Raw genomic sequence first — 15854 nt, 5'->3', positions numbered from 1 at the left:
TTACACTTAGGTCACACTACACAAACATGTACAATCATATATATACACACACCCCTCTGGGTTTTCTTCTATTTTTCTTTCTAGTTCTTGTTCTTGTCTATTTCCTCTTATCTCCATGGGGAAGTGGAACAGAATTCTTCCTCCGTAAGCCATGTGTGTTGTAAGAGGCGACAAAAATGCCGGGAGCAAGGGACTAGTAACCTCCTCTTCTGTATATATTACTAAATTTAAACGGCGAAACTTTCGGTTTTCCTTTTGGGCCACCCCGTCTCAGTGGGATATGGCTGGTATGTTGAAAGAAGAAGACTTCTAAACTCTTGTATCCTGAGCACCTCTGCAAAAACAGTGATTATGTGTGAGTGAGTTGAAAGTGTTGAATGATGATGAAAGAATTTTCTTTTTGGGGATTTTCTTTCTTTTTGGGTCACCCTACCTCGGTGGGAGACGGCCGACTTGTTAAAAAAAAAAAATAAATAAATAAATAAAAAAAAAATACGGCTAATAAAAAAATTCAAACTTAAACCTTTTTTGTAAGAAGTTAAATATCAATTGAAAGTTAGCTCTTCATTCCTTTAATGTGTTTCATCAACTTGTTCAATTTTATTTTAGTGCCAGAGCATTTATATATTACTAAGTTCACTCAACAGTACAAATTAAATAGCCTTATGGCAATCACTGTAATACAAATGATATCAGTGATTACAATTGCATTGTGTGTTTTGTAATCACTAATCAGAGCTGAGTGTATGGTAACCATCAAAGATAACTTTATATCTGGCAATCATCAATGATAGCTTAATGTGTAGCACAGTAATCATCAGCCATGACAATGTGCCATGGTAATCACCAATCATAGCTGTATGGTAATCATCAAATATAACTGAATGTGTAATAAAAAAAAGTGTAATAATCACTAATCATGGGCAAATACCAAATGCAGACCAAAAAAAAAAAAATGTACATTACAAAGTTGATGCATTATCATTTTTATTACACATGCTGGAAGCATTAAACCCAAAGAGGGTCATACAGCACCTGGGGAATGGGAGGCAATCAGGTATGATCCAAAGAAAGTAAGGGTCAGATTTCATTCCCTAGATAAAGAGCCCCTCACTCATATCAAGGAACCTCCCACCCTTACAAGGGATACCCTATTGATTTAGATCAACTAGCAGATCCTCTGGAATGTGAATTATCAAACATCAGAGGGAGAAATTAAACTTCTTACTTGTTTTCCTTTTCTTGTGGTGGTGGTTGCTTGTGAGATGGTGTGTGAGGGAGAGGCTGGGGCAAGAAGGTAGTTTCTGTGTGAGCAATAACAGTAAGGGCCTTCTCAGGGTGGTGTGCCCCAAGGTGACACTCAGCCATCACCAGACATACTCCTATCCCCACACTCTCTTCTGTGGGAAAGAACATTACACTGTAAGAAGAGCAGTTTTTTATATGCTTATCTATTACATCTTACTTTCACATCACATCACAGAATAATGACAAAATAACAATAAAAGTAAAATAATAATAATAATAATCATTACTGGGAAGAGAAGAAGAATCCTCCCTCCATAAGCCATGCGTGTCTTAAGAGGCGACTACAGTGCCGGGAGAAGGGGCTGGTAACCCCTACTGTATAAACTGCTAAATGTAAAAAAGAAGAAACTATGTATCAATTGTGTTTATGAAAGTCCTCATAATAATAGTAATTCCAAGGCAAGTTTGAACATATATCTTAGATAAAAGCCTACCTAAGGACTCTAGACTTGTGTACATTTTCTCCAAGAGTGAAAGTGCAGCCCGATACTGGTGGAGGTGGTAGAGGACAATGCAGTGGTTAAGGTGTATTACACTTCGGTCAACTTCATCTGTGGAGTCTACCTCATCAATTTTGAAGCCACACTACAAAGAATATTGAGAGAATTATTTGTAACATACAACATAAATGAATGTACATTTATTTCTAATTAAATCAGTTCTTCAGTAGTTTTATCTACTTTTAAATGAGACTTATTATGAGAACAGAAGTAGCAAGTACATAACCACTCACCTGCGAGCAAATATCTACCAACTGCTTACGAAATATTTCAGTTTTCTTGAGATCACTCTTGTAATACTCAATTACAGCCTTATTCATCAACACCTGAAACATAAATGAACATTGTACGTATATAGAAACTGCCAAAAAATTAAAAGAAAGGAGGGAGAAAAAAGTAGGAGTTTCTACAGAAAAGCATTGCTAAGCCTAACCATCAAATGGTTTATCTGGAAGCTGAACCAGTAGACAGAGGTTGACAAGATCCAAATTAAAAAACTAATATATTTATAGATTTTATATACAGTGGACCCTCAGTTATTGGCTGTAATCCATTCCAGGTCAGCCTAAATCCGAAATGGCTGAAAACTGAAATATTTTCCACAAGAATTAATGTAAATACAAAATCCATTCCAGACACCCAAAAATATTAACAAAAAAAATACATGTTTTAAAGGTTAACTATAGTTTTACATTCACAAAACAATGAGAACTAAATAAAATAAATAAATGAACATTTAAATCACTATTACATACCTTTATTGAAGACTCTTGTTGGCTTATGGAAGACAGGAAGTAGGAGAGAGGGAGGACTGATTATTGTTTGGAAGGGGAATCCCCCTCCATAAGGGCTTCAGGTTATGGAGGGTTACATACCTTCTTTGTCTTTTACTGCCACTAGGACCAGCTTGAGTCACTGCACCCCTGTTGCACCAAGAAACTTTCCAGAGAGCTCTGTTTCTGGCATCTCTAAGATTTGCCTGAAGTGGGTCAAGGTTTTGTCACTGAACATGTTGCAGATATGGCTTGTTTGAGCTTGGTCAGGTTGACATTTTTCAACAAAAGTTTGCACCTCCCTCCACCTTGCACAAATGTCCTTAATCACTAAAGAAGGTACATTCTCCCCTCTCTTCCTCCTCCTCTGAACCATTTTCCTCAGCTGTGGTCTGTTGCTGTTCCAGCCCTTTAGTCAGTCCTGACAGCGTGGTTTTTGCGAGTGTCCTCCTACTCCCCCAGCGCATCTGGGTTCCCATTCTCTATTTCTGACCAATCACAAGCCTTCCCTGAATCGCTCCAGCTAAAGGAATGGCGTCTCCTTGCTTCCCATTGGTCGAGAGAGCAAAATGTAAACATTTCTAGCTTGGCGTCGCCCAGACTCATGTTTTTCGTCGAGTGCTCCTCATATACTCTTGCATTTCACCCTCTACAATGTCATAAGTATTCATTTGTGTGTCTAGTGCATAAATGAATAGTTTAGCTATATTTTGATATACACCTACCATCTGACTTACAACCGAGTTCGGTTCCGAGAAACCGGTTGTAAGTCGAAATGGTTGTAAGTCGAACTTTACTACTGAATATCAACAAAACATTTTTGTAATGACTATTTTAGTGTTTTATTTTGGCATTTCATGTTTTACTTTACTTTTTATGTTGCTAGTACTGTATTTTATACTGTAAGGTTTAGGATAAACACTGTGTACAACACAAATAGCTGTTTATTTCCCAGAAATTTGGCATAAAAAACACGGTCGCAAGTCGAGTGGTCGTAAGTCGAGCAGGTCGTAAGTCGGATGATAGGTGTATATATATATAAAGACGTTGTGAAGCATAATAAGAGTGCACCATGCATATGAAAAAAGTGCAACAAAAGAGAACCAAGTACACTCGGCCCTGCCCGTTTAGGTGATGTTTTCAAGTTTCAGTATATAAATATTTATATAAAATTTGGTAGTGTATATATGAATTCAGTAATGATCTGGGTGTGTACAGAACCTTTTTATTGTCCTTCCAGATCAATCAGAAATTGTTCTATGGCGAGTCCTCCAAGGATAAGTCAAAATTTGTCTGTATTTGGGACGAAAATGACTCAGATCAAGACCCAGATGACCTGGAATTGGTGGACAGTGGTGATGAATACTTGCCACAAGATGCAGAGGTGTCACAGATGAGGAGGAAGCTATGCCACCATCCAAAAAGCAGAAATTGAACAAGAAGATACTTGCTTACATGCAAGTATTGCAGCAAAAAGAATAATCATGTCACATCCTCATTTTCCTGTGCCACATGCAAAGTAAATCTATGCATCAAGAAGGATAGAAATTGTTTCATAAAGTTTCATTGCAGAAATTAGTGATGTAAAATGATTGTTCTTTCTCAGGGAACTCAGGAATATTTCATTTGTAAGTTGTATCCCATTGCAATGTGTCATTGTTGATAAGTAGTTCCTATTTCTATTTTTTTTAATGCTTACAAATTGTTCAGAAACAAGTTCCATTTATGTTTTTTATATTGTCTACTTGTATAATAAATTTAAATTTTTTTTTTTTATTTTTAACAGTTGCAACCTTGCAACATTTTAAATTGTTATACCCTTAACGGGCAGGACCGAGTTTACTCGGGCTTAGCATGTCTGCAGTTGCTTGACACATAACTTTTACAACTCCATTTATATGGCCTCATTGACCTTAAATCGAGCAGCTCTATCCCCTCATACGAAATCGCTTTCAAATTCGCATTTTGGTCTGCCTTGCCCTCTGAAGGGATTATTAAGGACCCCAATAGAAATAAGTTAGACAGTCCTCGATGACGCATTGACTTTCTTGGGTTATCCTGGGTGGCTACCCATCTGGGGTTAATTGTTTCTCGGTATTCTCGATCAGCCACACCAACAACAGTCTCTCCACATCTTCAAGTAGTACAGCTGACCATGGTGCAGCAGCAGCTGACGGTGGTGCAGCAATAGCTGACGGTGGTGCAGCAGCAGCTGACCGTGGTACAATAGTATTTCGATAGTATTTCTCACCCTTTTACCACAGGGTTAGCACCAGAAGCTTTATTGGGGCCCGTGGTGGCTTATTTAGCTGTTACAAGCACTAAAAACACTGGAATACAAAATATATCGCAGGTACACATGGAAACGACCGAAATGGCTTGTAAACATTGGCACACAGTCTTGGAGTGGCTGGGCGTGCTCAGGCCAAGCTCTGGCCGCATGGACACATTCAGGACGAAAGCCGTTAGATAAGTTTTTCGCCATTGGTAAAGCCAATATTTTTACGCCAAAGAGTGCCATTAGACGAATTTGGCGTTAGTCGATGCCGCCGTTGGTCAGGGGTCCACTGTACTACTAATAATGATAATAAAATACTATATAATAATAAAATAATAATATATAATATAATGATACGTAATAGTACAATAATAACTATAATAATACTATGTACATACTGCGTATAATTTAGTTTGACAACACCACCACAATGGTCACCAGTGCAAATGTGCTTATGGAGCTACCCTCGCGGTGCAAGGAATTCTCGAGATTTCCTTACGTTTCACGCAGTTAATTTGCCAGATTTCCTTCTTCTAACCATGGGTCCTAAGGAAGCAAGTGCAAAGGACAGTGCAGAGAAGAAAGAGGATGATTTTCATGGAATTAAAGCAAGAAATGATTAATAAGCACAGACTAGGTACGAGGGTTGAGGACTTGGCGAGTTGAGTTCAAGTGTAGCCCCTCTACTATATGTACCTATGGGTTTAGCGCTTTCCCATGATTATAATAATAATAATAATCTACTATATGTACAATACTAAAGCAGGAGTCTATAAAGGTTATAGCACCAGCAAAGGGCATTACAGTAATTTCTAAGAAGTGGACCTCTGTCAATTAAAAGATGGTAAAGCTGCTGTTGACATGGTTGACGGAGAAACAGCTCACTGGAGATACGTAGTGTAGCGAGATAAACACAAAAATCGTACAAAGCCGTTTCTAACCCTTTCAGGGTCGAGAGGCCCTCTCCTAAACTCGTTCTCAGGGTCAAAGTTAAAAAAAAAAAAAAAAAAAAAAAAATAATAATAATAATCTTATGAAATGATAGAGAATCTTTTCCCGATCATAATGACACCAAAAGTATGAAATTTGATGGAAAACTTATGGAATTAAGCTCTCGCGAAGTTAGTGGTCTTGACGATGTTTACATATCGGCGATTTCGCCTACTTTGATCCCTTTTTTTCGGCCAATTTCAGTGTACTAGTTGACAAAAATCATATCTATTTTGCTAGAACTCCATTTTTTCTATCGAAAGAGTACAAGAAACCACCCATTTACCGATTTCAACTATCCAATAAAGTGGTCAGAAATTGGCAATTTTGCCAATTTCACACAAATTTCAAAAGATGCCAATTTCCAAATAGGGTCCAGAATAAACAAGACATTCCTGGCACTAAAATAACATTTCCTCTGTTCATTAGTCACGTCCCCACGCCCCTTACATTTTTTTGCTTTCCACTTTGAATTTTTCTCACAAAAAAATAGAAGATTTACTGTTATGCAGACTACTGCATTAGTGTAGAAATGGTATAAATAATATCAGTGCACTTGTGAAAGAATATTAGACTCGCCAGTTGATGTGTATTGGACGCCTGGCATGATTTGCTCAATTTCAAGGTACTTTTCATTATGAAACCAATCAAAATCATCTCAATTTCTGTAATATGTCTTCCATTCTATAAAATGAGACCAGGATAACTAGAATACAACCATAAATACCATACAAAAATACACTGCAAAGTCGCTGTTTTAAACCAAAAACATGGTCGGATTTTTTTTTACTCATTATGCACTGTGTGCCACAGGATTTTTTTTATACCGTGCACACTGACCACACAGACCCATTCTTTCATATGTAGGCCTACCAGCTTTCTCTCACTAGATCTGAAGATGCTAGAATTTAGGCGTTCTAGTATGTCAATAACCCTGGTGTGTAAGTCGTACTATTACGTCAGAAACCCCGAAAGGGTTAAGAAAAGTGTGAACTCCTGACAGGCTATGCCACTCTGCATTTCTTCTCCAAGGTATGTAAATGTCATATGTACACCAGTCTAATTCAGTTAGCCTCACAAACTCAGTTTTCTCTTAAAATAACACCTCTGACGTCTTCATAGCGAGAAAGCACAACGGCTCCCGACCACAATCCTCCTCCCTCCACCATCCATGTAATGACATATTTTATTCATTCAAGAGTGTATATCGGGTTTCTATATTATTTATATTTATTGTGTCATATTAGATGAATTGTGACAGATAAATAAGCCGTAGAGTTGATATTAGGGTTATTTTGTCATGCCTCCTGAGAGCAGGAATTCAGCTGGAACGAATTAACCCTTTGCCTGTTTCAGGCCCCTCTCTGAAACTGTCATTCTATGTCGCTCAATTTTTGAAAAAAAAAAATTATTTTTTCTTATGAAATGATAGAGAATCTTTTCCCGATGGTAATGACACCAAAAGTTCGAAATTTGGTCGAAAACTCGTGGAATTATGCTCCCGCGAAGTTAGCGGTCTCGGCGACATATCCGTATCGGCGATTTCGCCGACTTTGAGCCCTATTTTCAGCCAATTCCATTGTTCCAGTTGACCAAACTCATAGCTATTTCTTTAGAACTCCATTTTATCTATCAGCTGAGTACAAGAAACCTCCCATTTACTAATTTGGACTACCCAATATGGTGGTCAGAAATTGGCAATTTGGCCAATTTCACGCAAAATAAAAAAGATGCCAATTTCAAAATAGGGTCCAGAATAAACAAGGTAGACATTCGTGGCACTAAAATAACATATGCTCTGTTCATTAGTCACATCTCTAGGCCCCTCTTATATTATTATTGCTTTCTATTTTGATTTTTTATTCATACAAAAAAATACAAAATTTACTGTTATGCAGACGACTGCATTATTGTAAAAATGGTATAAATAATATCAGTGCACTAGTGAAAGAATATTAGACTCCCCAGTTGACGTGTATTGGACGTGTGGTGTGATTTATTTACTCTTGAACATTGGTAAAAATCGAACATTTCTGCTACTTTGAGCTCAGTTTCAAGGTCGTTTTCATCGTAAAAGTAATGAAAATCATCTCTATTTCTGTAATATGTTTTCCATTTTATCACTTAAGACCATGAAAACGCGAATACAACGATAAATACTATACGAAAATACACCTCAAAGTCGGCGTTTTATTCCAAAAAAACGATCAGAGTTTTTTTTTTCTCATTACGCAATGTGTGCTGCAGGATTTTTTTTATGTGGTGCACACTGACCACACAGACCCATTCTCTCACATGTGGGCCTACCAGCTTTCTCCCACTTGATTTGAAGCCGCTAGAATTATTGAGTATATATACGTCAGAAACATTGGCTCGTAAGACGTATTTATACGTCGAAAACAGTCAAAGGGTTAATTGCATTTCAATTAATTTAAATGAGGAAAATTGACCCAGCATACGAACAAATCAGGATACAAAGAACTCCAAGGAACAGATTAAATTCGTAACCCGAGGTTCCACTGTATACTCTTCAATATTAACATTATTTACAAAGGTAGAGACAAAATTAAATTGGTAGGCCATGTTACTTCCCATTACAGTTGTATTCACTAATAATTAATGATGCCAAAAGCTTGCCTTCAAATCACAATATACCTGTAGCCTGGAGTTTCATAGGACCAAAAGCACATGGCTGCTTTGGGGTGCATTCTGGGAATCCCAAAAACTTGCTCAAAGTAGTACACAACCACCTGCTTCCAGCCATGTTGGTCAAGCAGAGAAAGAGAGAGTGTCTGCAAAACCCACACTAAGTTAGAAATTTCTAAAATATTCCAAATTAATTATTTACCTTAGCATCCTTTGGTCTAGTGGCTTGCAACTGGTTCAAGTGTGTCAGAGCAGAAACATAGTTGCCCTTTGTGAACTCAGCCTGAGCAGCCTGTGCCCACTCTCTCTCAGTATCAGTTGTATCAGATGTGTTGGTAGCCTCTGTGGATGCTGCAGTCTCCTGAGGCTCTTCCCCGCTACTCTTACTCTCAGCCATCTGGTGAAGACATTACAAATAATGTTAGAATTATCATGGGAAAGCACTATACCTGTAGGGGCTATACAGTGCCTGGAAAATGGGAGGTACATAATTAGACCTGATCAGAGTAAGGAGAGGGCAGCTCCACTTCCCTGAATAAAGAGTCAAGAATCAAGATATAAGGCAAGTGAATGTTCGCGAATTTCGGAGTGAGACAGCAAGTCAAAGGAAGACCAGTTCTGTGAGACACCTCTGTGCTCGCATATTTTAATTTGGAAGTTTTGTGAAGAACTATCAATACACCATAATAAACTGTTAGGACATTTATAGCTATATACAATATTTGAGCATAAACATGTAGGGAGTATGTCTTTAAAGAATGAATCAACAGTAAAATAGTAAAAACAAATTTTAAAAAATTCAGAAGGTAAAGTTCAAACAATAATGAACTTTCAAAACAAGGGAAATAGTGCCAATGATGACACTTAACCCTTAACCCTTTGACTGTCGCAACCCCCAATCCTGAGGTGTCTCCTGGTGTCGCAAAATTTAAAAAAAAAAATTATTTTTTCTTATGAAACGATAGAGAATCTTTTCCCGATTGTAATGACACCAAAAAAAACGAAATTTGATGGAAAACTGATGGAATTATGCTCTTACGAAGTTAGCGACCTTGGCGCTGTTTATAAATCGGCGATTTCGCCCACTTTGAGCCCTATTTTCGGCTAATTCCATTGTTCCAGTCGCCCAAACTCATAGCTATTTCTTTAGAACTCCATTTTTTCTATCGATTGAGTACAAGAAACTGCCCATTTACCGATTTCAACTACCTAATAATGTGGTCAGAAATTTGCAATTTGGACAATTTCACGAAAACTAAAAAATATGACAATTTCAAAATAAGGTCCAGAATGAACAATGCAGACATTCCTGGCTCTAAAATAAAATTTTTTTGCTCATCAGTCATGTCTCCAGGCCCCTCTGATATTACTCTTGCTTTCTATTTTGAATTTTTATTCAAACAAAAAATAGAAGACTTACTATTATGCAGACTACTGCAATACTGTAATAATTGTATAAATAACATCAACCCATTCATGACTACATATTAGAATGGCTAGTTGGACATTTATTGGACAATGGCATCATTTGTTTACTTTTGAACATTGGCAAAAATCAAACATTTCCCCTACTTTGAGCTCCATTTCTAGGTTCTTTTTATAGTAAAATCAATCAAAATCACCTCTATTTCTATAATATGTTTTCCATTCTATCAAATGAGACCAAGAAAACGAGAATACAATCATAAATACTATACGAAAATAGACCACAAAGTCGGCATTTTAATTAAAAAAAACAGTCGGAGTTTTTTTTTTTCTCATTATGCACTGCGTGCTCCAGGATTTTTTTATATGGTGCACACTGACCACACAGACCCATTCTCTCACATGTGGGCCTACCAGCTTTCTCCTGCTTGATTTGAAGCCGCTAGAATTTATGAGTATATATACGTCAAACACGGTACCTCGTAAGACATATATATACGGCCGCGACAGTCAAAGGGTTAAACTGTTTTAAATTGTTCCACTGTAATACTGTAATCTTTATAAACTAATTCAATAGTGTAATAATTCTCTGCTAGACTTATCAAAGCCATGTAGCATTGCCTAATAGAATATTCAATTCTCTTGTACTCACTGTAACTCATCTAATGACCATATGAACTATTATTGCCTTCCTAATCTTAAGTTAATGTATCATGTCAAAATAAACATCTTAATCTTAAACACAGATCTATGTTTGTACTGCTAGCACTCCAAACATAGATCTAAGTTTTATTTTGCCTGCTTTCAAATTTGGCACGAAAGGCTTGAACAGCCTAGACATGATAGAATGGGTCTGTGCACTCAGTGTGCGCAGCATGAAAAAAATTGGGGACACTGCAGTACCGCATAGTACCACCAGTTAGTTTCAGCTTCATCTTGGGTCAACATCATGGCAAACCCCCATGATACAAAACATGAGTTTAGTGGATTTGACACTGATATGGCCACTCATGATTAAGGAATTAGTGAAAATGTTGATGATAACCCAGATGACCCTCAGTCCATCACCTCTGGTATGGCCAGTGTGGACAGTGTGGCCATACCAGACCCCTCAGCCCAGCACCTCTGGGGTGGCTAGTGTTACTACCCAAAGGTAACTAAGCAAGAGGAAATTATCATTTTCCCACGGTTTTGGTGGTGACAATAATGAAAGTGATACAAGTGATGACAAGATCGATTTTATGCCTTTAGAGGATTCGTCGAGTGAAAGTAATATTCATTATTCCCCAGCAAAATGTACTTTTAGGTGGTGGCGCCTACGTTCAGGTAGTGTGCCACATGCAGTCTGCAAGGGTTGTGGGAGGTCATGATCCAAAACCCCAGTCACTGATAGTGATACTGTTCATGAAGGAGAATATGCTGGGATGGAGGAAGAAGAGGTGGGTGGCATGGTGCCTGGACCTCATGGTGCAGTGGGTGGGCAGACAAAGGGCCACCCAGCACCCTCTCAACCATGTGCTGCCTCCACTCCTGTCCCTCCTCCTGCTTCCCCATGCCCTATGCCACAGGTCCACCCTGCACCACCAGACTGTGAATGGAACTGGACAAAAAGTACACCATTCATGCCACATCCTTACAATTTTGATGCCAGTGGAAGTGTCATCGTGCCCATGTCCCATCACAAATGAGTCTACAGAGTTAGACTACAGTATTTTCAATTATACTTTAATGAGCCTATAATGAACTTGACTGTCACCCAGACCAACAGTTACTACTACTATACAATGGACAACACAGAGGTTGCAGAATCGTTACAGCCTGCACAGGTGGAAAGATACAACTGTGGCTGAAATGTATTTATTCCTTGGCACTGTCATGCTTATGCCACATACATATAAGCACAATATAGCACACTACTGGTCCACAGACTACTTCATCAATACTCCAGTCTCTTGTGAACTCCTTCCCTGCAACAGATTCACTCTGTTGTTACGAATGTTGCACTTCTCAGACAGGAATACGCCCAACAGAAATGGCCTCCTATACAAAATCCAGGAAGTGTTTATGTATTTATTTTATTATCACACTGGCCAATTCCCACCAAGGCAGGGTGGCCCGAAAAAGAAAAACTTTCACAATCATTCACTCCATCACTGTCTTGCCAGAAGGGTGCTTTACACTACAGTTTTTAAACTGCAACATTAACACCCCTCCTTCAGAGTGCAGGCACTGTACTTCCCATCTCCAGGACTCAAGTCCGGCCTGCCGGTTTCCCTGAACCCCTTCATAAATGTTACTTTGCTCACACTCCAACAGCACGTCAAGTATTAAAAACCATTTGTTTATGTATCTGAAGCAAAAATTCAGTACCTAATTTTTTCCATTCAAGAACAACGTTTTTGACGAGTCGTTGATTCTGTTCAAGGGAAGACTGTCATTCAAACAATATGCACCAAGCAAACAATTGCTTTGGTATAAAACTCTTCGTTGTGTGTGACAGACTGGTACTGTGTTGGATGTCATTATCTACACAGGGAAAAATACACTCGACGATACCAGGCGGATGCTGGGCATTTCTGGGGACGTTGTTCACAACATGTATGAAATAAAGACTAGGAAGCGACAACTCTATGCAGAATTCACCCTCAGTGTCATAAAGCAGATGGTAAAAAAGTAAAAAGTATGGTATCACACCCGTATCTGTCCCTCAACAGTGACCTGTCCCCTCATCACAACCACAGGGCGATGGTACCAAACCAAATAATCCCTAACTGTCACTGTCTGATACCGATACCATCTACCCCAAAGAAGAGTATTCTCAGAAAGTGTGTTTTGTGTGCTAAAACTACAAGGCAACCCCAAGTGCAAAAAGACACAAGATTCATGTCAGCAGTGTGGGGTGGCACTCTGTATGAATCCATGCTTCATGGAGTATCATACAATGGAGGAGTTCTAGAAACATAAAGGGGACCTGTAAATACCTTGTATATATATGTAGATATTGTAATAGTATGTGATTGAACCAGGTGTACAAATTCATCTATCAGTGTGAACAAGTGTGTTTGTGACAGTATGATTACTAATTCAGTACCAAACATTTGTGTCTCAACAACAATTGGCTATGAAATCAAAAGATATGTAACAAAACATAATTATCATAACATAAAAATTACGAAAATTACAAAAGAAATGAGAGAAAAAAAAAAGGATAAATCTTTAATGTTCCTGCAAGTGGCAGCACCTGATGTTGCTGTCACCTGAGCATTCAGAGCCAACTTCACGGGCTTATATCTCGGTAAGTACTGACCCTAATTTTTTTTTATCTTATAACGTGAAAGTTAAAACACATGTGCAACATCTGGATATCTTTATTGTACACGTTTCGCCATCCAGTCGCTTTATCAATACAGATTCTAGGACATAATTAGAAGGCAGTAGAACTATATACAAAAGATGAGGTAATCAGTCCCTCAGCCTTGGAGTTAGTGTTTACAGCATCGTGGTGGTAGAGAATCTGGAGCAAAGGCAAGAAGACTGGCAGTTATATAGGCATCAGTGGATAAGGACGTGTAGCAGACGAGGGCATAGTCACTGGTAGGCGGGATTCCCCAGTGGAAGTAGGTCCTGCCCAAAGGGATGGGTTAGTTGTAGCAGCCGTGAAGAAGGTCTTGTAGATGTCCTCTGAACCAAAATTCCATGATGTTGCAGTGTCTGACAAGTTGTGCATATCTTATAACATGTAGAATAATACCCTCTTCATTTAAAAAAAAAAAAATCCAAAATATTTGCAATTGCGTCATTACGATTTCATGAGTCAAGTTATTTGGAGAGCTGGGTGTGAAAACTTACATCTATGTTTGAACAGTTTAACCCTTTCAGGGTCAACAGGCCCTCTTAGAGACTTGTTCTCAGGGTCGGCCAAATTTAAAAAAAAAAAAAAAAAATATTTTTTCTTATGAAAAGATAGCGAATCTTTTCTCAATCATAATGACACCAAAAGTATGAAATTTGATGGAAAACTAATGGAATTATGCTCTCGCGAAGTTAGCGGTCTCGACGATGTTTACGCATTGGCGATTTTGCCCACTTTGAGCCCTATTTTCGGCTAATTCCAGTGTACTTGTCAACAAAAATCATAACTATTTTGCTAGAACTCCATTTTTTCTATCGAATGAGTACAAGAAATCACCCATTTACCGATTTCAACTATCCAATACATGTACAGTGGTCAGAATTTCGCAATTTTGCCAGTTTCACACAAATTTCAAAAGATGCCAATTTCCAAATAGGGTCCAGAATAAACAAGACATTCCTGGCACTAAAATAACATTTCCTCTGTTCATTAGTCATGCCCCCATACCCCTCTTATATTCTTTTGCTTTCCACTTTGAATTTTTAATCTCACAAAAAATAGAATATTTACTGTTACGCAGACTACTGCATTAGTGTAGAAATGGTATAAATAATATCAGCGCATTTGTGAAAGAATATCAGACTCACCAGTTGACATGTATTGGACGCATAGCATGATTTGTTTACTTTTGAACTTTGGTAAAAATCAAACATTTCTGCTACTTTGAGCTCAATTTCAAGGTACTTTTCTTTGCAAAACCAGTCAAAATCATCTCAATTTCTGTAATATGTCTTCCATTCTATAAAATGAGACCAGGAAAACTAGAATCCAACAATAAATACCATACGAAAATACAGTGCAAAGTTGCTGTTTTAATCCAAAAACACGGTTAAAGTTTTTTTTCTCTCATTATGCACTGTGTGCTGCAGGATTTTTTTTATACCATGCACACTGACCACATAGACCCATTCTTTCATATGTAGGCCTACCAGCTTTCTCTCACTAGATTTGAGGGCCCTAGAATTTAGACATACACTAGTACGTCAAAAACCCTGGTGCATAAGCCGTACTAGTACGGCCGAAACCCTAAAAGGGTTAAAATAATTTCTGCTCTCTCATTTGGAATGCTGCTCAGTACTGACATCCCCATTTAGGGCAGGAAAAATATCAGAGCTGGAACAGATACAAAGATTGTTTATGGCCTGCACTGAGCAAATAAAGCATTTAAAAGACTGGGAATGCCTTAAAGTTTTAAATACATACAGTAGAACCTCGGCTGACAAGTGCCCCACCATACGAGTTTTTTAGGATACAAGCAGTCGCTCAGTCGATTTTTTGTTTCTGGATACGAGCAAAAAATTCACCTCGAGTTTCGAACAGCTCCCAACTCAAACAATTATGTAAGTGTATTTTTCTAAGTGTAGTTTTGGGGGTCTGAAACAGACTAATCTAATTTACATTATTCCTTATGGGAACAAATTCATTTGGTATCGGCACTCGAACAACCTTCTGGAACGAATAAAGTTCATAACTCGAGGTACCACTGTATATAATTGTAGTTCATTGTCGTGATGTATTATGTTGTTTTTACTGCTTAAGACTATAACTGCAAAAGAAGTACACCTACCATCCAACTTACGCCCGAGTTCGGTTCCAAGAAACCGGTCGTAAGTCGAAATGGTCGTAAGTCGAACTTTACTACTGAATATCAACAAAACATTTTTGTAATGACTATTTTAGTGCTTTATTTTGGTATTTCATGTTTTACTTTACTTTTTATGCTGTTAGTACTGTATTTTATACTGTAAGGTTTAGGATAAACACTGTGTACAACAAAAATAGTTGTTTATTTCCCAGAAATTTGGCATAAAAAACACGGTCCTAAGTCGAGTGGTCATAAGTCGAGCAGGTCGTAAGTCGGATGGTAGGTGTAATAGTATTTCTTAACTTAAATTGTGGGTGCTGGTGTTTGTGGATGATTGTGAAGAGAGTGGAGAGTTATGCTGTGGCCCTACTGGGCTGAGGTGGATGGTAGAGGTTCTGGTACAGTGGACCCCCAGATTATATTGTCATCGGAATAA

General features: G+C 38.1%; 1 protein-coding gene across 5 annotated transcripts in view; it reads right to left on the bottom strand.

Annotated features, from left to right (window-relative positions):
• The window catches only part of Not10 (CCR4-NOT transcription complex subunit 10), a 188746-nt gene that overhangs the window by 156577 nt on the left and 16315 nt on the right, over positions 1-15854 (bottom strand). For all 5 annotated transcript variants that reach the window (XR_011392481.1, XM_070089062.1, XM_053780045.2 and 2 more), the window contains 4 exons: positions 8698-8892; positions 2042-2134; positions 1743-1893; positions 1229-1400 (listed from right to left, as the gene is read on the bottom strand). Coding sequence is in view for 4 of the 5 variants with exons in the window: in XM_070089062.1 (XP_069945163.1) it covers positions 1229-1400; positions 1743-1893; positions 2042-2134; positions 8698-8892 (611 nt within the window). In the remaining variant the exon portion in view is untranslated. The remainder of the gene's footprint in view (positions 1-1228; positions 1401-1742; positions 1894-2041; positions 2135-8697; positions 8893-15854) is intronic.

Source organism: Cherax quadricarinatus, chromosome 27 (assembly GCF_038502225.1).
Source record: "Cherax quadricarinatus isolate ZL_2023a chromosome 27, ASM3850222v1, whole genome shotgun sequence".
NCBI classification, from domain to species: Eukaryota; Metazoa; Arthropoda; class Malacostraca; order Decapoda; family Parastacidae; genus Cherax; species Cherax quadricarinatus.
Note: the sequence above shows the minus strand (reverse complement) of the source record. Positions and strands in the feature narration are given on the sequence as shown.